Source organism: Tupaia chinensis, unplaced genomic scaffold (genome assembly GCF_000334495.1).
Source record: "Tupaia chinensis unplaced genomic scaffold, TupChi_1.0 Scaffold000465_1, whole genome shotgun sequence".
Classification (NCBI taxonomy): Eukaryota; Metazoa; Chordata; class Mammalia; order Scandentia; family Tupaiidae; genus Tupaia; species Tupaia belangeri.
The window spans coordinates 2,333,895-2,356,760 of NW_006159974.1; the positions used below are offsets into that span (position 1 = coordinate 2,333,895).

The 22,866-nt window shown below is 49.5% G+C and overlaps 1 protein-coding gene across 1 annotated transcript in view; it reads right to left on the reverse strand.

Annotated features, from left to right (window-relative positions):
- ZAN (zonadhesin) overlaps positions 1-22,866 on the reverse strand; it is a 57,363-nt gene that overhangs the window by 19,344 nt on the left and 15,153 nt on the right. Inside the window, 20 exon segments of the mRNA XM_027774660.1 lie at positions 3-163; positions 813-937; positions 1,407-1,571; positions 1,672-1,919; positions 3,415-3,559; positions 3,811-4,019; positions 6,177-6,353; positions 6,672-6,766; positions 7,207-7,318; positions 7,618-7,798; positions 8,059-8,303; positions 9,084-9,225; positions 11,925-12,124; positions 12,727-12,896; positions 13,011-13,118; positions 13,945-14,088; positions 14,910-15,055; positions 15,336-15,460; positions 16,875-16,991; positions 17,167-17,308. Coding sequence (XP_027630461.1) covers positions 3-163; positions 813-937; positions 1,407-1,571; positions 1,672-1,919; positions 3,415-3,559; positions 3,811-4,019; positions 6,177-6,353; positions 6,672-6,766; positions 7,207-7,318; positions 7,618-7,798; positions 8,059-8,303; positions 9,084-9,225; positions 11,925-12,124; positions 12,727-12,896; positions 13,011-13,118; positions 13,945-14,088; positions 14,910-15,055; positions 15,336-15,460; positions 16,875-16,991; positions 17,167-17,308 — 3,157 coding nt within the window.

A 22,866-nucleotide genomic window follows, 5' to 3' on the forward strand; every position in this document is an offset into this window, starting at 1 on the left:
CTGGAGGACCACGCGGGAGGCACACTCTGCCCAGGCGGAAGCCTGGAGGACTGCCTGGCATTTTGCCTGGGCCCTCACGAGGTCGGTTGGCCTGCAGTTTCTATTCATATTCCGCTGTTCTGTTTGGATCTTATTCCGTTCACCTGCTTGAATTTTCTGGCAACTGGGAAGGGAAAAGAAGGATCCTCATAGGACTAGCCACAGCTCCAAGAGCAATGGTTTGGCGCTCCCTAATGACATGGAGAGAATGCCCAGGAAGCACCCCAGTTTCATCTTCACTAGGAAGCTGGTCTGAGCTCTGCCAACCTTCCACACACCTTGGTCTCCTCCTACCTAAATTTCTTTCTTTTTCTTTTTTTTTTTTTGGAGAGGTTTTTGCTATAGAGCGCGTGCACTGGCCAGACAGACAGAGAGAGACAAAGAGACAGAAAGCGAGAAATCACCCCCCAGGGGGGATGGTCACACTGCAATCCCTTCTCCTCCATTCTCCTCTCGGGATCTTGGGCACGCACGCACACGCACCCGGCGTAAGTTTTAAGCCACCGGGTCTGGGACGCGAACCGCAGTCGACTCCATGGGAATCCAGCGACATAGCCATTACGCTAACTGCTGGTCCCGCTACCTAAATTTCTAAGTGAAGAAACGGAGACTTCCACACTTCCCCTAATAAGTTCTGCAACCCTGGGACCCAACAGCCACCCTCTCCCCCGAATTACACACACAAGGGAACGTTCTTGTCTTTCTACCCAGGTGCACCCTTCAGTCTAGCTTCCCCAATTATGCTGCTATGAAGAGATAGTCTTTGCAATTACTTTGGATCTATATCCTCGTCTTTCCAGCTGCTCACGAATTCGCTGTCATCCTGGGCTAGGTCGTCACTGGGCATCATGAGCTCGTCCTCTTCCTCGTCGTTGAAGTTCCCGCATAGCCCGCAGACCTGGGTCAGTAGAGGGGTTATCAGTGATGGGAAGGCATCAGCATTTTTTTTTAGAGAGAGGTTTTTGCTATAGGGTTCATGTGCTCACCGGAGTGACAGAGAGACAAAATGAGAAATCACCCCCTAGGGGGAATGGCCATGCCACAATCCCTTCTCCCTCATTCTCCTCTCAGGATTTTGGGCACACACACACACATGCCTAGCGTGAGTTTTAAACTTCCAGATTCGGGACTCGAACCGCAGTCGACTATGTGGAAGTCCAGCGACATAACCATTACGCCATCTGCTGGTCCCAGCATCAGCATATTTTTTGCTGGCAAGCCCCTATGCACCCTACATAAAAAGGCCCATTCCTGCACCCTCTTCCATCCTGGAGTGACACCCTGGTCTGGTAGTAAGAGAATGCTGCCCTGTCCTCCCTAGAGGCTGCCTCCCCACCCCCCATGAACAGAGCCAGTTGTTTTCCTGCCTTTCCATAATAGGCTGGAGAAATTTCAATCTCTAAGAGACGCTCTCCATCAAACTTAATTTCCACTCCGACTCTGATGTTGACCGTGGTGTAGATGCCGTTGGAGGTGATGCTGACCCTTGGGATCTGAGAGGTCGCAGGAAGGGAAACCGGTGTGTCATTTATCTGAAGAGGAGGGCATGGTCGGTGAGTAGGGAGAAAGACCAGAGTCCCCTACACATAGCTCGCTCCTCCCTCCTGGTCCTGGTCACCCTACCCCACTTACCAGGACAGGGTGGCCCTTTTGCAGAGTGATCTTGGAATCGTAGATGTTAACAAAGACCTGACGAAGGCAGGAAGCCTTGGATCCACCCTCACACTTCTCGTTTTTGGCACTGATCTTGAAGAAAGGCAGGGCCATGTTGGGGTTGCACACTTTTGCCATGATGTGAGTACAGGTGCCCTGGAGAGGATGGTTGCTGCCATCGAAACTCATGAGCTGGGATCCCCCTGAGACTCGGCACATACCCATACCTGGGAGGGGAGAGAAGTAATGAGAGATTGCCCCACTCTGGTGAGAGCAGGGTCCCTAGGGAGGTGTCTTGCATTGTCCTGGCCTTTAAGAGAAAAGGATAAGGTTGGGGCCAGACAGTGGTGCAGCAATAATACAACATTCCATGCAGCTGGACGCCCATGAGACGGTCTTGGGTTCTTGTCTCAGGCCTCTCTGTACACACCAGGGGCACGTGTGTCCTCGCTCCAGGAGCTGGGGTTGGATCACAGCATGAAGACTGTTGCGGGGTGCCTCTCTCTCTCTCATCTCTCTCTCCAAAAAAATAAATAATTTCTTGAAGAAAGATGGAGCCAGCAGGTGACATGGTAGTTAAGGTGCTGAACTCTCACATGACCGACCTCAGTTCGAGTCCCCGACCTGGCAACTTGAAAATCCTGCCAGACATGTGTGTGTTCATGTCCAAAATCTCAGGAGGAGAATGGAGGTCAAGGGATTTCAGTGTAGCCATTCCCCTGGGGGTGATTTCTCATTTTCCCTCTTCCATGTTCTCTATGGCAAAAACCTAAAATAACTAAATAAATAAGTAAATAAATAGGAGAAAGAAAAGTTTTTAAAAAAATGCAATAGGGAGCCTTGGGGCCAGCAGATGGCATAGCAGTTACGTTGCTGGACTCCCACATGGTCAATTGCAGTTCAAGTCCTGGACCTGGTGGCTTAAAAATCACACCAGGTGTGTGTGTGAGTGTGTGTATGTGTGTGAGTGAGTGAGTGGGTGTGCCCAAGAACCCAGGAGGAGAATGGAAGAGAAGGAACTTCAGTGTGGCCACTCCCTCTGGCAGGGTGATTTTTCACTTTCCCTCTCACTGCCTCTGTCTCTCTCCAGCAGAGCGCATGCACCCTAAGGCAAAAAAACTTTCCTTAATTTTTTTTTTAACAAAAGATTTTTGTTATAGAGTGCATGTGCTCACCAGAGAAACAGAAAGCAAGAAATCACACCCGGGGTGATGGCTATGCCGCAATCCCTTTTCCTCCATTCTCCTCTTAGGATTTTGGACACACGCACACACAGGCCCGGCCTGAGTTTCAAGCCTCCGGGTCTGGAACTTGAGCTGCGGTCAACCAAGTGGGAGACCAGCAATGTAAGCATTACGCCACCTGCTGGTCCCCAAAACCCTCTTACAAAAAAAGGAGAAAAAAGACTAGGGAGCCTCAAGAGGGAAGGAAGACAACACTTGAGAAAAGAATCAAGGCCAGAAGGACCCTGGTGACATGAGGCTTGGGGGCAGAGGGAGTGCATTCTTCTAGGGAGGGAGTTACACTATCCCATTTAGGTTTATAGTCATTACAGAGGAAGGATGGGTGAAGCCCCGGGCACTCTTCCCTGCAGCTGGAGCACAGCTGTCCCTGCCAGAAGCTCTTCATTTGATATAGCGGCTGCGAAGGGAACTCGTGCTGGAAGCAGCAGTGAGAAAGAGTGGGGTTCAGAGGGCTGGCCTTGGTGCTGGGGCCTCCTACCTGAGTGCCGGCAGCTGAGCAGCCCTTCATGGGACAAGCACATCCGTCTGCCTTTGCAGGTGGTTTGGGAGCAGGTGATGTTGTTGTTGACATTGCACGTGCAGAGCCTGGAGCAGGTCTTCTCTGTGTACCAGCTCTCCCCGACCTGTAGGCATGGGGTCAGCAGAGCCCACAGAGCCTGGCATCCGGAGATGGGGCTGGGGCCCTGCCCACTCAGCTTGCCTCCCTCTCTAGCCTTTCTTAGTCTTTCAGTAGTATCTGGCCTTCCTCCTCACCTCCAGCCTTGGCCTGCCCTACTCCTTCTCAGCTCTGAGCCCTTCCAGTACTTTGAGCTCATCCTTCCCAGATTTGTGGATCAGGGAAGGTCAGGGGACCGCTTGCAGTCTGGCCTCTCACCAGGTGGTAGGAGCCTCCAGGGTCCGTACAGCCGCAATGGCTGAAAGGCACACAGGCAGTTCCACTCAGGATGAGGCCTTTCTGGCACTCGCAGCCCTCAGCACAGAGCAGTGCCGGTGGGCACTCCTGTGGGGTGTTCAGGCTGAGGCAGGTGGCTGGGCAGGGTTTGACACAGGGACTGTAGATGCTGCCAGAAGGGCACCTCAGAGCTGAGAAGAACAAGAGTGTTAGAAGAATGAGGTAACGTTTCCAGCTCCTGGACCTCAGGGCATCAGCAGTTCCTGAGAATGTCCAGGGACAGATAAACTATGGTCTCTCCATACAGTGGAATTTTATTCAGCCTCAGAAAGGAAGGATATAGTGGGACAAGCAGTTGGTGTAATGGCTATGTCGCTGGACTCCCATGTAGCTGACTGTGGTTTGAGTCCCATACCTGGTGGCTTAAACTCACACCAGGCATGTGTGTGTGCATGCCCAAGATCCTGATAGGAGAATGGAGGAGAAGGGGTTGCAGCGTGGCCATCCCTCCTGGGGAGTGATTTCTCGCTTTCTATCTCTCTGTTTCTGGTGAGCGCATGCACCCTATAGCAAAAACTTCTCAAAAAAAAGGAAGACCATAGTGACACATACTACCACACAAATAGACCTTAAGGATCAAGGGGTCGGCTGGTGGCATGGCGGTTAAGAACACTGGACTCCCACATGGTCAACTGCGGATCAAGTCCTGGACCTGGCAGTTTGGTTTCTCACTTTCTTTCTCTCTCTCTCATTCTGTCCCTCTCTGGTCAAATTAAAATAAATAAATAAAGTTTAATAAAATAATTCTTTAAAAAATGACCTTAAAGATAAGGTGCTAAGTGAAATAAGCAGGTTATCAAAAGACAAATACTATATGATTCCACCTATATGAGGTTCCTAGAGGAGTCAAATTTGTAGAGACAAAAAGCAGAACGGTGGTTGCCAAGGACCGGGGAAGGTGGAGACTTGTTGTTTAATGAGTATAGAAAGTAAAACTTCTGGAGGTGGCTTGGTAGTAATGTTTGCAGAACAATGTGAATGTGCTACACACCACTGAACTGTACGCTTAAAAATGATCACAATGGTTGGAACCAGCAGTTGGCGTAATGGCTATGTTGCTGAATTCCCATGTAGTCAACCGTGGTTCAAGTCCCAGACCTAGTGGCTTAAACTTGTGCCGGGCATAATGGAGGAGAAGGGATTGCGGCGTGGCCATCCCCCCTGGGGGGTTATTTCTCGCTTTCTATCTCTCTGTCTCTCTCTGTCTGTTTGGAGAGCACATGCGCCCTATAGCAAAAAAAACCTCTCCAAAAAAAAAAAAAAGTCACAATGGTAAATTTTGTTATGTATATATTACCACAATTAAAAAAAATTTTTTTTTTGGAGAGGTTTTTGCTATAGGGCGCGTGCGCTCGACAGACAGACAGACAGAGACAGACAGAGAGACAGAAAGCGAGCAATCACCCCCCGGTGGTATGGCCACACCACAATCCCTTCTCCTCCATTCTCCTCTCGGGGTCTTGGGCACACACGCACACACGCCCAGCGTGAGTTTTAAGCCACCGGGTTGGGGATGCAAACCGCGGTCCACTACCATTACGCTAACTGCTGGTCCCACACAACTAAAAAACTAAAAAGAGAGGACATGTAGTGACATAGTAGTAATACAACTGGACCCACGTGGAACAGATTCCAGGTTTGTGTCCAGGACCTCCCTAAGCCTTCCTATAATCTGAGGTGGCTGACACTTGGGGTGGATTGTGGCATGAATTCCCTGTGGGAGCTGCCTGTCTCTCTCTCTCTCTGTCTATATTTTATTTGTTTATTTATTCTGGGTAGTTTTTGGCATAGGGCACATGTGCTTGCTGGAAAGAGACAGAGAGAGACATTTCCTGGGGGAATGGCCATGCTGCAATCCCTTCTCCTCCACTTTCCTCCCAGGAAAGAAACCATAGTCGGCCATGTGGGATTCCAGCACCTTAACCACTCTGCCATCTGTTTCTTTCATGGAAGGAAGAAATAAACTGTAAAATAAATAATAGAGTTCCTGGGAAAGAGAGGGAGAAAGTGAGCAGAGCTGACCCAGGTAAAAAGGGAATAGACGGTAAGGAAATAAAGGCAGGACTTTTTGGTGGGAGATGAGAATCAGATGGAGGTGGTTCCGGTGCAGGGAGACAAGAGGAGGGTGTGGGGGCTGAGCTGAGAAGAGGCTGGAGTAGGGAACAGAGGAAAGTCCTGCGTGGATACTGAGTTTCAGGTTGTGCAGGAAAGGACAGAGGAGCAGAATTTCAGGGAGGATAAAAAAGAACAAGGTTCTGGGCTGCAGGAATGGGCGGTCAGGCACTCACGGCAGAAGGTGCTGTTGCGCCAGGTGAGGGCCAGGCCGGCCTGTGCGCACAGGGATGCGTAAGCCTGCAGGGAGCGGCACAGGGCCAGGGTGTCACCCTTGGTCCCACACTGGCTATGTACACAACTGGCGAAGCTGGCTTGAGGGGGCACCACCTGATGGCACTGAGAGAAGGGTCCTGGAGGATGAGATAAATTAGGGGTGAGAGAGGAGCAGAAATCTAGGCAGGGAGCAGGACCATGCAGCATCTCTGGGGCTAATTCGACATCCACTTCAATTAAAACCCACCTCTTTCAAGAACCTACTGCCTGAGACACAAAGAAGTTCCCGTCAGCCATAACCCCCGAGAGGGTAACCACCAGCTGGCCTTACACTCACATTTGCTTTCCTCCTGACTGCCATTGTTTCTGGTCTCACTCTCCCTCCCTGGGCAGACTCTCTCCCTGGTCTCCTGTCCTGGGAGGAGGAAGAAGGGCTGGCAGGGGATTTGTCTCACCCAGAGGGCTCATTAGGACCTCACAGTTCTTATTCCAGGTGCCCGCCATATTGTTCTTCTGGCAGTTGGAAGGCCTGCCCTCCATGAGAAAGCAGCTGAATGAAAAAAAAATGAAAGGTTAGATAGACACTTAGAGCCAGAGGAACCTTCCCCCAAATGAAGCTAAAGTGGAGAAGGAAACAGGGAGGCGTACAGGAGATGAGAACAGAACGGTGTCCTCAAGTAGGAAGGCCGAGATGCGGCGGCAAGGAAACAGGCTAGATCACAAGGTGGACTTCCCAAGTGGGATCTCCGAAGAGATCATTGAGCACAGGATGAATCAGCTTGCACAGGCATGGGAGGTCGGAACTTCCCACCAATTCCAATCTCAGAGAATATAGAGGGGAGAGACGGAGCTGGTTTCCTGCCAGACAGGCAAAGCCCTGACCCAGCATGAGGACCAGTGCGCACAGGGATGTGGACGCCTCCAGGCTGCCTTCCAAGGCTGTTCCCAGGCCCAGCTCTACCTGCCTGGCTCCTCCCATTCCCAACTCACCTAGGTTCAACAGTGTCTGAGGACTTCCAGGCAGCCCCCAGCTGCAGGGAGCTGCCTGCAGGGTTTCTGTCTGGGAGCAGGTTGTCATCCAAGCTGTTGTTGTTGTAGTTCCCTGTAGGAGGGAATAGTTCATTGAGATCACAGAGGGGAGGAGCCGCCTGCACACTCAGCTCCAGGGCCACCAACTTCCTGACCAGAGGAGGCACCCCTGACACTTCCCTGGACATATCAAGGTTAACCCTTTCTTTGCTTCATCTCTGGCTTCCCTGAACACCTACCCTCATCCCCAATTCCTCCACCAATTAATCAGTGACAAGCACTTAGGACACCCAGCAGAGATGTGTAAGTGGCCAGGAGCAGCCACTAGGCTGCTTAATGTCCCAGCTCCCTGCAGGTGCCTGAGGAACTCACCACACAGTCCACAGAGTTGGCCAGCATAGGAGGATGGCACTGTCACTTCTAGCAGGTGGATCCCGTCATAGCGAACTTGAAGCCCAAAGTTTGTGTAGAGAACGACAAAGGAGCCGCTGAGCCTCACAGTCACCTGGCCTCCTGCAGGCCACAAGGGCAGGGCCTTCTGATGGCCATTCAGCTGCAGAGGCAGGGAGGATGTCACAGGATAGGAAGGAACTTGGGACAAAGACAACAATGGGGCAAAAATCTGGGAGCAGCAGGAGGTGGAGGGTGCTTCCCTGAAGGAGGGAGTCCAAGGGAGAGGGGCTGGATCTGCTGCAGGGGTCCCTCCAGGGGCCCTACCAAGCCAGGCAGTTGGGCAAGCAACAGGCAAGGAGTGGAGAAGGGAATATAAGCAGTCGGTGGAGTGGGGTCTGGGAAGTGGGAGGAGGCACGCACCACAACCTTGCGGCCTCTCAGCACTGAGATTTTGTGGTTGAAGACCTGGACATGGACGGCACTGACGTAAGAGACCTCCAAGTTCCCACCTCGGTTCTCATTGGTGGCACTCACGGTGTAGTTTTCTAGGGAGGTGGTCCAGCAAGGCCGGGACAGGATGTAGGTACAGGTGCCCATGAAGTGGTGTAGGGCTCCATCGAATGTCAGGTAGTGCGGATCACCCGAGGCAGTACAGGTGGCCGTACCTGGGGAGGAGAGGATGGAATTGAGTCCTACTGCCCATGCCTGAGAAGCCCTGACCCAGGCGTGCCCTCTTGAAGTACCTGTGTTGGAATGGCCTCCATGGCCCATCCACAGTCTTGGTGTTTCTTTTCTTTTCTTTTAATTTTATTTTTTATTTATTTCTATCATGAGTGGGAGACAGAGGCAGGCACCCTTCAATAGGGTCTTTTTTTTTAATTTAATTTAATTAATTAATTTATTTATTTATTTTTAATTTGACCAGAGAGGGACAGAGCGAAAGAGAGAGAAAGTGAGAGAGCAAGCCACTAGGTCCAGGACTTGAACCGCTATCAGCCATGTGGGAGTCCAGTACCCTTAACCACCACACGACCTGCCACCCCCTCAATAGGGTCTTCATACCACAATCCACTCCCAGTTTCAGCCAGCCCCAGATTGTGGGCATGTGTGCACCACCATGTCAGGGAGGTCTCTGGACATGAACCCAGAATCTTCCCATGTAGGTCAGCCTTGCAGAGCGTTGCACTATGGCGACACCATTGTTCAGCCCCCAGATTTAGTATTGTTTTGGCAGTGTGGTTGGCTTGGCCTGGATATATCAAGGAGAAGACCGTCCATGCCAACTTCACTACCTGAGACCTTGAATATGCACCTCCTGCCCTGGGCAACTGCCTTGCAGCCCTGGTGAGTCCTAGCTCTCTTGGGGAGCTGCTTTGGGCAGGACCATCTATTTAGTTGTTGCTAATTGGATAGCCTCCTGCTCTCCTTCTACCTCAATTGCTCACCTTGGGGGTGGCAGCCATAGAAGCCATCCTTCTGTTCACAGACCTCATGGGTCTTACATCTCCAGGGCCTGCAGTGAATTCTGTTGTTGCCATCACAGACACAGAGTTGATGGCAGCCTGGCTTGAACCACTGTGCCCCTAACTGGGAAAGTAAGAAAAAGTGGTTATTCCCAGGTAGGATACAAGAGCCCACTGTTACTTGTGGGGCCAACTCGTGGGTGGCATTTCATCTACCTGAAGTTCCACACTTAGCTGCAAGAGTCCCACATTGGTTCACCAATTCAGTCACTTAACCGTCTGTTTGTGCACTCTTTTTTATAGTTTTATTATTTTACTCCTAAAGGAGAGCACATACATATGCATGAGAGAGAGGGGGAGAGAGTAAAGCACCTTCCACAGGGTCTTATTGCACTACAATCCTCTTTCTGAAAGCTCTCCAGATCATCAGAATCTTTTTTTTTTTTAAGAATTATTTTATTTAACTTTATCCATTTATTTATTTATTTTAATCTGACCAGAGAGGGATAGAGGGAGAGAGAGACAGAGAAAGTGAGAAAGCAAGTTGCCAGGTCCAGGACTAGAACTGCAGTTGGCATGTGGGAGTCCAACGCCCTTAACCACCAAGCCACCTGCCAGTTCCGAAGGTCATCAGAATCTTGTGCTCACATCTGGTATGTTTTCTTTTCTTTCTTTCTTTTTTTTATTTTAAGCATTATTTATTTAATTTTATTTATTATTTTTAAATTTGACCAAAGAGAGAGAGAGAGAAAGTGAGAAAGCAAGCCACCAGGTACAGAACTTCAATCACGATTGGCCATGTGGGAGTCCAGTGCCTTAACCAACATGCAACCTGCTGGCCCACACACCCCACAGGTTTTTAAGCTGACCCGGAGATTTGAATTCCAGTTGGCCATGTGGTTTCCGGCATTCCAGTTCAGTTTGCTACTGACTACACCACCTGGCTGGGCTGTTGGTTTATTCTTTCAGCAGATAATGGTCTGTCTATATTGTATGAGGTGTCAGGGATTCGGTCATGAACCAGATGAACAAGGTCCCTGTTCTGACAGACCTGCAATCCAGTTGGGAGCAGGAAACAAGTAAATGCATAAATAGCCTATGCCAACATGTGTACCCAAGTAAGACCATCATGGCCACCCATGATGGTTTCCTACCATGGACGTGGACATGGGCAATAAGCATTGTCTATAAGAGTTTCACATGATGCTTTCTGACTGCTTATCAGAAAGTTTTCAAGGAGGAAAAAGCATTTCAAAGGGGATCGAAAGGAGGTGAGGATTCTATAGGCGGAAATGGCTAGGAGGCCGAGCAGGAGGAAAGAAAGGAGCTGCAAACAGGTGAAACTGGAAGGAGAACAAGGGTTGGATGAAGCGCAGTCAGTGGCCAAGTCTAGAGCCAGGGAAGGTCGAGCGGATGTCAAGTGGTAGAGTCTGGTACTGGGCACCAGTGCCATTCCCAGGTCTCACAGGGAGGGCTGGCACAGCCGGAAGAATGAAGTGTCACAGACAAGGGTCTGGTTCCAAGTGCTGTTTCTGTTAGAAGACTGAAAACAAGAGGCCAGCAGGTGGTGTGGTGGTTAAGGTGCTGGACTTCCACATGGCTGACTGTGGTTTGAGTCTCAGACCTGGTGGTTTGCTTTCTCATTTTTTCCCTCTCTCTCTTTCTCTCTTTCATTCTTATTTTCTCTGGTGAGTGTATGTGCCCTATAGAAATTTAAAAATAAATAAATAAATAAATAAATTATTATTCTTTAAAAAAAAAAAGAAGACTGAAGACAGGACAAAAGAAGAGTTGAGGTTGCTCAGCAAGAAGAGGACCCTTGGTCCAGAGAAGGCAATGTCTGAAAACAGTGCAAGTGAGGTACAGAAACGCCCAGGCCTAGGGCCAGTGGTGGTGTAGCAATACAGCTCCATGCTGTGCAAGGCTGACCCACATGGGAGGGTTCCAGGATCACATCCAGAGTCCTCCCTGAGTTTATTGGGCACTTGTGTGCCCAGGATCCAGGCCTGGCTGCAGCTGGGGGTAGATCTTGTGTTAGAACCCTATTGGAGGTTCTCTTTCTCTCTCTTTTTCTCTCATGTGCATGGAAAGAAAGGAAGGAAGGGGAACCAGCAGTTAGCATAATGGCTTTGTGGCTAGACTCTCATGTAGTCGACCACGTGGAAGTCCAGGTTCGAATCCTGGGCCCGGTGGCTTAAACTCATGCCAGGCATGTGGGCATGTGTTGTCCAAGATCCTGAGAGGAGAATGGAGGAGAAGGGATTGTGGTGTGGTCATCCCCCCTAGGGGGGTGATTTCTCCCTTTCTATCTCTCTGTCGCTCTCTTTCTGGCAAGCACACGCACCCTATAGCAAAAATCTCTCCAAAAGAAAAAAAAGAAAGAAAGGAAGGAAAGGAGCGAGGATGGATGGGAGAAAGAAACTTTAAAAAAAGAAAGAAAAGAAATATTCAGGCATTTGGAGGATGGAAAGATCTGGGCAAAATGATTCAGTGCAGTGGTGGCAGAGAGGTACAACAGGCAAGGCAGGAGGAATCAGAACCAGGGTCTCAGGCACTGCAAGGCAATATGGGAAATAACTCTGTTGTGATTCCATCCAGGTCTGTGTGAAAACTACCAGAGGCAAAGAAAGAGAAAAGGAAATGTGGTCTGAGCCACCATTTCCCTAATCCCTATTCTAAATCCTCTGGCTTCTTCCCTGGCCTTCTTGCTCCTGCACCTCGCCCTTGCCTAGGGCAATTCCAGGAAGAGTTTGCCACAGACTTCAGAGCAGGGAGCAAATCCTTTCTGGCTGCAGAGGGGCGAGGCCCACCCCAGCTGCTCACCTTGAAGTAGCCCCCTGGCTCGATGCACCCACACTGGGATCGAGGGACACACTCGAGGCCACTGAGGACGAAACCCGGGTTGCACTCGCAGGCCTCCATGCACTGGTCTGGGCAGCTCATGCCAGAGAATCCTGAATGGCAGGTGTCTGGGCATGGCTTGGCACACAGGGAGTACTTGCTGTTGGGCGGGCAGGCCAGAGCTGGTGGAGGGAGAAGCTCAGGTGAGAAGGGGATGTGACAAGATGCAGGGGAGAAAAGAAAACCTGTGCAGGCCCCCCTACCAACCACCCCCACAAGGTTTCTGGCCAGTCAGGAGAGGGACTTTGAGAAGCTTGGCCAAAGAGTCCAGCTGAAACCCTGGGCTTGCACGGCTGGCCTCCCAAAGCTAAGCAAGCTGCATGCTCTGATGTTGCCACAGATCTGCCACAGGACAGATCCACCGGGGAACACTGCTGTGTAGACACGTCTATAGTGACACACAAGCCAGTGTTGCCTTTGCAGCTGATCCAGGGATGGGCCTGCCCTAAAGCAGCTTCGCAGAGAGCCAGGCCAGAACCAGCCCCTCCCAGCCTCGGGTCTGTACTGCACACGCATCCCATGACTCGGGTGTGACATTAGCCCATCCACACGTGCCCTTGGCAGCCTCGGGTAGCTAAGCAGCCTTTCTGAGTTTGCAGGTGATTGTGTAATATTCTGTGACCATTTCCAACTCTGCAAATCTCTGAAGCCTGAGTGAACATTCTTGTCTAAGTCTGAAGGAAGGGGTCCTGCATCATCTCCCCTGCTCCTTGGCACAACTCACGGCAGAACTGGGCTCCCCTCCAGGGCTTCACGGCATAGCCGGCATCCTGGCAGACTGCAGTCATGGCAGACATGTGGGCACACAGCATCAGCTGTAGCCCCTGGAAGTGGCACATGTCAAGTAGGCAGTTACTGAAGATGACAGAAGCCTTCAGGTGAGACAGGCAAGCCCTGAGGAGGGAGGCTGAGTCAGAGGCAATGCAGGGGACAGAACCTTTGGCCCCCCACCCAGGAGGTCCCCATGCGTCAGCAGTCCCGTATGGCCCTGCCTGCCCTCCGTCATACTCAAATGTTCCACGGGAGTAGACAAGCCGTCCACAGAACTCTGGCTTTGACATACTGCTCTGCAAGGCTGAGTCACAAGAAGGGGGACTTGCCTGGTTCTTCTGGCACCTAAGAGAGACCCCCCCCCCAAATGCCTAAGCAGCCAAGGCTTGATTCCAAACAGAGATCTTAACCCAGCAGTCAGCAAGACTGAAACGGCAGGTCCGCCCACCTCAGTAACACGGGGAAGGCATCTGAATACAGAGCCTGGGAGGAGGTAGAAAAGCCTGGAGTCGTCATGGTAGCAAAGAGAAAAGAACAGGCTAGTCTGTCTAAAAAGGAGACAAAAGGGAAAAAAATGGGGGGGGGTTAAGGGAGGGGCCAGTAGGTGGCATAGTGGTTAAGGTGCTGGACTTTCACATGGCCAAATGCAATTCGAGTCCCAGGCTCAACAGCTTGAAATTCACGCTGGGCACATGTGTGAGCGTGTCCAAAATCCCAAGAGTAGAATAGAGGAGAAGAGACTGTGGCATAGACATCCCCCCGAGGGTGATTTCTCACTTTCTCTCTATCTCTCTGGTGAGCGCACATGCCCTATAGCAAAAATCTAGGGGTGAGGGAAATTGGAGGGGCAAAGGAGATCACCCAGTGGTACAGTGGTTAAGACTGCTGGGCCCAACATAGTTGACTGCATGGTTGATTGCATGGTAATGCAGGGGGCAGAAGGCTTGAAGGCTTGAAAAACACACCAAGCGCATGTGTATGTGTGCTCGAAATCCCAAGAGGAGAAAGGCATGTGGTATGGCCACCCCCCCAGCGGGGGCTGATTTCTTACTCTCTCTCTCTCTCTGATGAGTGCACATGCCTTATGACAAAACTAAGGAAAAAAAGGGGGTGGGGACAAAGGAGCAGGAGGGTAGAGAGGGGATAATGAGGCCCCCTGGGTCTCACTTACTCCCTGTCCTCATCGTCAACCGTCTGCCAGCTGCTGCCCAGCTCCTCCTCCTTTCGCGCTGGCTTGCCATCAGACTTCAGGTTGTCGTTGTTGCTGTTGCCGTCATAGTTTCCACAGAGACCACAGAGTTTGCCTGAGTAGGTGCTGTGGGGACCACCGGGAGAGGTGCTGGTGTTAATGGGGGAAGGGCCTCAGTCATCCAAGGGACTGCGGCAGAGGGCAGTGAGCTGAGGCCCTGAGGCAGCACAGGAGGATGCAGAGGTGCAGAGGTGTGGCACTGGTGCCATGGCAGTGCAATTCTGTGCAGTTGGCCCACGTGCAAAGGTTCTGGGTTCCCGTTCAGAGACCTCCCTGGGCATGCTAGGCACACACCTGCCCATGACCTGGGGCTGGCTGAGGCTAGAGGTGAATCTTGGCATGGGTGTGCCTATCTCTGTCTCTTTCTGTGTCTCTCTTACTCATGGAAGAAATAAACAAACAAAAAAAGATGTGGTTCTATGCCAGACATGGACACACAAGAACCTCACAGCCCTCCTCCAGAGGATCTGTAGAGCATTCCCCTCCGCTCACACCTCATCATCCAGCCACAGCAAACCCCTCACTGGCCCTAAGCCACTCCAGTAGATTCGGGCATGTGCAGTTCACTGTTCCCTTGTCTGTCTATCTCGGGAGCCACTCTTCTCTGAAGAATGAGATCAAGTGACCACTCTTCTGCAAGTCCTAGAGCCCGTTAGCGACTCCTAGCATTCTCAAAGCACGGCGTGCACATTCTGCTACTGATCACACTGGCCTGAAACCATTCCTCCTGTCTCCTCACCCAAAGGGAGGGCTGCCACTTTCGCTGGGTGCTGTGCACCCATTAGGAGGTGCATAAGTGATTGCACAGTAGTGCCTGGAATGGAACGGGGAGGGCAAGGGGAGAGGGGCACTGGGGAAGGGGCAAACAGGTAGAAGTGCCCCCTTACCTGGAAACAGTCACCATCAGCAGCTGTTGGCCATCCCACCTCACCCGCAAACCAAATGCCGTCTGCAGCTCCACAAATCGCCCACTTGGACTCAGGAAAACGCCTTTAGAAGGTGTGGCTGGGAGGGTGACTTGCTGACCCCCAACCTGGAAAGCGGAACAGGAAGGAGGCAGAGACAGACCTGAGCGTCAAGGAGGGCCCCCAAAGACTCTCACATCTAGAAGATATGATATTCTCCACAACACCATAACACCCTCTGCCACCTACAGTGACTTGGAGTTTTGCCATCATTGTTTTCTTTAAACCCATCCCTGAGAGGGCCTGGGGGCCGGAGGGGCTGGCCAGGACCAGGCTGCAGCAGCCCTCAGAAGCAGAGCACAGCCAGGCATGGTGGCCCTGGCAGGGTGAGTAGGGGATGGGGCTCACCAGTGTGCGTCTGCCTTTGAGCAGGGTGATGGTGGTCTCGGGCAAGGTGACGTGGATTTTGCTCAGGCAGGATACACCCTCCTGTCCCTGTTCTTCATTCTTGGCTGTCACCCTAAAGAATGGGTCTGGGTGGGAGAGAAATGAGGAGAGCCCAGAAACTCATTTGACAAGCATTTCTGAGCTTCTACCATGGAGGGTACCCCAAACCAACACTGCAGAGATAAGGGGCCACAGGGACACCAGCCCTGCAGTTCAGTAAGGAGGAACCCAAGCGGGCATGGAGCATGATCATCTGCCTCTTCTAGAACACCCTGTATCCCCTGTTCTTGGTGGAGGGAGAAGCTCAGGTGAGAAGGGGATGTGACAAGATGCAGGGGGGAAAAGAAAACCTGTGCAGGCCTCCCCTACCAAACCCCCCCCCACACACACACAGGCTTCTGGCCAGTCAGGAGAGGGACTTTGAGAAGCTTGGCCAAAGAATCCAGCTGAAACCCCGGGCTTGCACGGCTGGCCTCCGAAAGCTAAGCGAGTTGCATGCTCTGATGTTGCCACGGATCTGCCACAGGACAGATCCACGGGGGAACGCTGCTGTGTAGACACGTCTATAGTGACACACAAGCCAGTGTTGCCTTTGCAGCTGATCCAGGGATGGGCCTGCCCTAAAGCAGCTTCGCAGAGAGCCAGGCCAGAACCAGTCCCTCCCAGCCTCGGGTCTGTACTGCACACGCATCCCATGACTCGGGTTTGACATTAGCCCATCCACACGTGTCCTGGGCAGCCTCGGGTAGCTAAGCAGCCTTTCTGAGTTTGCAGGACAAACTCACAAACTCCCGGGATGGCCCAGGACATCCTCTAGGATGTCTATGCTCCTTCACTAATTTATTTTTTATTTAGTTAGTTATTTTTTAGGTTTTTGCCATAGAGCACATGCGATCACCAGAGAAAGAGAGAGAGAAAGTGGGGATAGCTACACCACAGTCCCTTCTCCTCCATTCTCATTTGGGATTTTGGGAACACATGCACACAGGTTCAGTATGATTCTCATTTCTTTTTTTTTTTAATAAGAATTTCTCTTTTTAATAATTATTTTTATTTAACTTTTTATTTATTTGCTTATTTTAGAGTGACAGAGTGAGAGAGAGAGAGAGAAAGTGAGAAAGCAAGCCACCAGGTCCGGGACTTGAACCGTGGTCAGCCATGTGGGAGTCCAGAGACCTTAACTATTATGCCACCTGTTGGCTCCTCACTAGTCTCTTTTATAACAATTGCAGCTGTGCCTTTTGAGCCCCCAGAAACAGTTGGCTAAGAAAATAACCAATAAAGAGAAGAATCTTGAACTCCATTTCCCCAGTAGTCTGGGCCTGAGAAGGGCCTGCTTCTGCGTGGACGTTTCAACCCTCACCTTACAGACCTTGATCCAAATTTGCCTCTTCCCCACAACAGCTCCCTGTCCTCTCCTGCCATTCACTGTGCCCCAGGCCCAGCAGCCTTGACCTCAGCCCCCCTCCCCAGGCTGTGGTGAGTACCTCCAGGCCCTACCTGTTGAGTTGCCACAGGTTTGGGCCAAGATATAGGTGCATTTGCCCAAGAAGCCAAAGTGCCTCCCGTCAAAGGTGAAATAATGAAGGTCTCCATAGGCCAAGCAGGTGCCGGTGCCTGCCGAGGGAGAAATGGAGACCTGGGAACCTGCTCCCATTGCCCCACCAGGCCGGGTCCCAGGCATCCCAGCTTGCCCATCCGGTGGCACACCCAACTCCACCATTCCAGGAAGGGATATGACACCCACTCTGACAGAGAGGCTGGTGGGGACGGCATGAGGGGAGGGTCTCACCGTAGGGGTAGCATCCATACTGGCCATCCTTCAGCTGGCACACTGTGCGTTCACCACACTGAGAGACCTGGCACTTGATCTGACTGCGGAGCCAGCAGTGGCAACGTTCTGTGCAGTTGGGGCTAAACCACTCAGCCCCAGGCTGGGAGCAAGAGACCCAGAGTCATAAAGCATAGCTCTTAGGGCCCTTCCCCCTACTCCTCCACTGAGCATCATCTGGAAAGAGGATGCTCTCCCATCACAGACTTAATCTTGCTCCTACTCATCCTCTTCCCACCACCTGTCTGATATTCCCACTGACCACGGGACATTTGCACGTGCTGTTCTCTAATCCCAGCGTGCACTCCCTTCTCCCCCTTTTTTATTTTTTAAAGAGAGATTTTCGCTATAGGGCACGTGTGCTCGTTGTAGAGACAGAGAGACAGAAAACGAGAAATCACACACACCCCCAGGGTGGGGCATGCCATGACCCCTTCTCCTCCATGCACCTCTCAGGATTTGGGGCACACGCACACACACACACACACACGCATGCCCCGTGTGTTTCAAGCCACTTGGGTCTGAGACTTGGACTACAGGTAGCCATGTGGGAGTCCAGTGACAAACCATTACACCATCTGCTGGTCCCTCCCCTCTCCCTTTATAAATCATTCCTGTACAGTCAGCAGAATTTAGCTCAAAGGTGGCTTCAGGAAGACCTACCAAATCTCCCTGACCAGGCCACCATCATAGCTCTGAAACCTTGCCTTCCAAGGACTTACAGAGCTATACTTTTACTTTTTTTTTTTTTTTTTAAGGTTTTTGCCATAGGGCATGCATGCTAGCTGGGGAGAGAGAGAGACAGAGAGAGTGAGAGGAAAAGAAATCACCCCCAAGGGGGGATGGCCTAACCGCAATCTTTTCTCCTCCATTTTCCTCCTGGGACCTTGGGCACACACACATATGTGCCCAGTATAATTTTTAAGCCACCAGGTCCAGACTTGAACCATGGTTGGCCATATGGGAGCCCAATGATGTAACCACTATGCTATTTGCTGACCCCACCATTTACATATATTTTTAGGACTGTTTGCTTGTAAGTGACGTGGGTGAGGGGCCATGTCTGTCTTTGCTCACTATCTTAGCCCTAACAGGTCACCACCGACAGCTCTCATGCAATAAATAAAATGAATGAACGAGTGAACAAAGACCCACTGTCTCCCTCTGAATATCAATGAATTGTGAGGGAAAGGCCTATGCCCTGTCACAGTGACCCCATTGCCAAGAGGGTAGAAAGCACTAAATAAATGTTTGTTAAATGCATAAATGAATATGGAAGTTGGGCCATCCCCATAACACAGTGGATAACTGCTGTACAAAGGAAACTGGATCCCACATGGCCAACTGCCAGGCACACATGCGTGTCCAGGATTCTAAGGGGATGAAGAAATGGAGGAAAAAAGATTTCAGTGTGACTACACCCTGTTGGAGATGCATCCCTTCCCTTCAGTGTGCACATACGCCCTCTAGCGTTAAATACACACACACACACACACACACACACACACACACACACACACACACGGTCATTGGGAAAGTCATGATGTATTTTTCTATGTTTTTCTTTATATATATATATATTTAATGAAAATATAACTTATTATTTAATTAGGTTCTTGGCAAAAAATTTAGAACATCAATTTGTGAGGATAAACTCCATTTGTAAGGACAAACACGGATCGCAGGTAGCCCTGGAGCTGAGGAACAGCTTTGGTTTTCGGTAAAATTTGAGTCCATAGCTTTCTCATCAAACTTGCGCTGCTCTGAAATCTCGTATTTCTCCTTCTCTGCATGGAAGATCTCACCTTCCTGGTGTCTGGGCTTCCACAACTTCTTTTCCTTGAAGTAAGCATCAGTAAGTTGTTTTGAGATTTTTACTTTGCTAATATCAGTTTTCGTGGAGGTGGCGATGACAAACTTCTTGTGTGTTCTCTGCAGTGGACCTCGATTGAGAAGCAGCGATCCAGTTACAGGTAGCAAGACACTGCTCTGCTGCTTCAGGAAAACCACTCTCTCGCCTCTGCGGTGTCCAGTGAGGACGAGAATGGTGCCGTGAGTGATGCTGGCTCGCAGCTCTCTCACATGCTGACTGAAGGCTTTTTTGCTGTGGCTCAACAGTTTCGAGGCGCATCTTCAGTAGGATAATACCTAGGCATTTTGTGCAGTTTAACCACCCAGGCACCACCATTCTTGTCTCTACCAACTGGTTTTGTGACAGTGGCGAGAACCTTCTCCTTCTTTTTCTTTTCGATCCTGGGTTTAGTGGCCAAGTATCTCTTATACATGGCCTTCCTGGAACACATGGCAGACCGGGAGCATCTGCCAATGCCCCAGACTAGGACTGGGTTTTGGCTGCAGTGGGGCTTCCCCTTTTTGGGCTTCTTAGCCTTGGGGTCACTCTTTTTTAACTTTGTCACTGGCATCAGTCTTCTTGGCTTCAGGTTTCTTCTCAGTATCCTGCTTCGCAGCTTTTTCACCTGCCATCTTGTATAGTGGGAAAGAAACTCTGTTTTTCTATGCAAAAATGCATTATATATGTACAGTATATATAATATATATATAATATATATATAATAATGTGTGTGTGTGTGTGTACATGCTCACAAGCTTGGGGGGCCAGCAAGTAGTGTGGTAGTTGGGGCACTGGACTCCCACATAGGCAACTGTGGCTTGAGTCCCGAACCTAGAGCCTTGTTTCTCACTTTTTCTCTCTCTGTATCTCTCTGGTGAATTAAAAATTAATAATACCAATAAATAATAATAATTCTTCGCAAAGAAAAAAAGAAGTACAAACTTGTTTGGGTGCAAAAAAAAGACAAAAAAACAAAATGAATCCAGCCCAGCCGGTGGCATGGTTGTCAGGGCAGCTGGATCCCACATGGTCAAAGGTATAATTCGAATCTTGTAGCTGGCATTGAGAAACATGCCGAGTGTGTGTGCATGAACGCCTAAAACCCTGAAAGGAGAAATGGAGGAGGAAGAGTTGCAGCATAGCCATTCCCCCGGGGGTGGGTGCTTTCCCCTTTCCCTCTCTTTGTCTCTCTCCAGCAAGCACACATACCTTTTAGGAACTTTTTTTAAAATTGTATTTATATTATTATTTTCTTTTTTAAAAAGAATTATCTTATTTAACTTTATTTTTTATTATAATTATTTTCCAGTTTGATCAGAGAGAGACCAAGAGAGAAAGGGAAAAAGCAAGCCACCAGGTTCAGGACTTGAACCGTGGTTGGCTATGGGCGAGTCCAACACCTTTAACCACCATACCACCTGCTGGCCTCTATATTATTATTTTCTTATTTTTTAAGAGAGATTTTTGAATAATAAAAAAAAAAGAAAATGGAAAAAAAAGAGAGATTTTTGCTATGGGGTGTGTGCGCTCACTGGAGAAACAGATAGAGACCAAAAGTGAGAAATAAGAGACAAAAAGTGAGAAATAACCCCCCCAGGGTGGATGGCCACTTCACAATCCCTTCTCCTCCATTCTCTCAGAATTTTGGGCATGCAGGCACACACGCCCAGCATGAGTTTCAAGCTGCTTGGTCCAGGATTTGAACCACAGTCAGTCATGTGGGAGTCCAGCAATGTAATCATTACCATCTGCTGGTCCCAAATTTTATTTATTATTGAGGCTGGCAGGTTATGTTGTGGTTAAAGTGCTGGACTCCCACATGGCCAAATGCAACGTGGTTCAGGTCCCAGACCTGGCGGCTTGCTTTCTCACTTTCCCTTTCTCTTTCTCTGTCTCTCTCTGGTCAAATTAAAAAAATAATAATAATAAATTAAATTAATTCCCAAAATTTAAAAAATTATTATTGTTTGATTTGCTAGAGGGTATATGCACTCCAGAGAGAGAGAAAGAAAGAAAGAGAGTAAGAAAGCAAGCTGCCAGGTCCAGGACTTGAACTGTGTTTGGTCATGTGGGAGTCCACACCTTAACCACCACACCACCTGCTGGCCCGACAAAATTTTTTTTAATTAATTTTTACAACTATATATTTTTAAAAGTTGAATCCAAGCATAGTTTTGTTTAGTTTTGTTTTTTGAGAGGTTTTTTTCGCTATAGGGCGCATGCGCTCGCCAGACAGAGAGAGACAGAGAGACAGAAAGCGAGAAATCACCCCCCAGGGGGGATGGTCACGCCGCAATCCCTTCTCCTCCATTCTCCTCTTGGGATCTTGGGCACACACGCACACGCGCCCCGCGTGAGTTTTAAGCCACCGGGTCTGGGATGCAAACCGCAGTAGACTACGTGGGAGTCCAGCGACATAGCCATTACGCTAACTGCTGGTTCCCTCCAAGCATAGTTTTTTCATAATTCCCAGTTTTAAAGACCCCTCATACATGCTTCTAGGGCAGAGGGAAGAGTCCTTGATGCTGATCCCTATGCTAGACCTTTCCACTTGGCTGCAATGAAGCTACTCCTAACGCTGACTCAGGGAGACCCAGGAGACCGGTTAAAGGGGATTAAGGGAAGAAGTCATCCCAAAAGAGACAAGTAGGAACTCTGATGCCAGTTGGAACACCTGGGGCTGAGAAAAAAGCGTTGGATACTAACAAATAACTTAAAGCCCTTGTAATAATAGGCTGCATATGATAGTTATCATAAATTGCTAATAATAATTATTAACATTCAGTAAGTAATTGGAATGTGTGGAGATCTAATTTCATTCTTACAACCATCTTAAATGAGGTAGAAAATCTTACTGTGTATACTTTATAGATATGGAGATAGGTTTAAAGAGGTTAAAACATTTGCCCACGGTCATAAAACTAATGCGAGTGTTGGAACCAGGATTTAAACTCAGGTCTATTGGATGTGAGACCTGCACTGTTCAAGGCAGTGACCACCAGCCACCAGTGGCTGCTAAACTCTTCCTTTCTTTCTTTCTTTCTTTCTTTCTTTCTTTCTTTCTTTCTTTCTTTCTTTCTTTATTATTGTTGGCTATATTTTAGTTTTTTTATAGATTGCACTTGCCAGAGAGAGATGAGAGAGAGGGGAAGTAAGAAATCATCCCCCAAGGGATGGCTATGCCGAAATCCCTCCTTCTTTCTCCTCTTGGGATTTTGGGCACACACGCACATGTGCCTGGCATGGTTTCAAGTCACTGGGTCTGGGTCTCAAACTGCTGTCAGCCATGTGAGATCCAGTCACCCTAACCACCATGCCAATGACCAGCTTGCTGCTGGATTCTTGAAATGTGGTCAGTCTGATTGAGATATGCTATATCTTTTTTTTTTTTTTTAAATATCTGTTGACACGGATAACAAAGACTTCCTGTAAAGTTCACACTGTATTTTGAAGACTTGGCATGAAAAAAAAAAAGAATATAAATGATTTCACAATCGATGATTCTTTACTGATTACACATTGAAACAATAATATTTGGGACTAAGCAGATTACTGGATTTAGTCTAATCTGTTTCCTTTTGTGTATTTTTCTTTTAATTTGCCAAAGGGCACATATGTTCAGCAGAGAGAGAGAGAGAGAGAGAGAGAGAGAGAGAGGAGAAAGCATCTTCCTGTGGGATGTGACTGTGCTGCCATCCCTCCTTCTCCATTTCTCCATCTTGTCTGGATTTTGACCATGCGTACACAAGCACCTGGTGTGTCAAGTCACTGGGGCCAAAATTTGAACGGCAAATGGCCATGTGGGATCT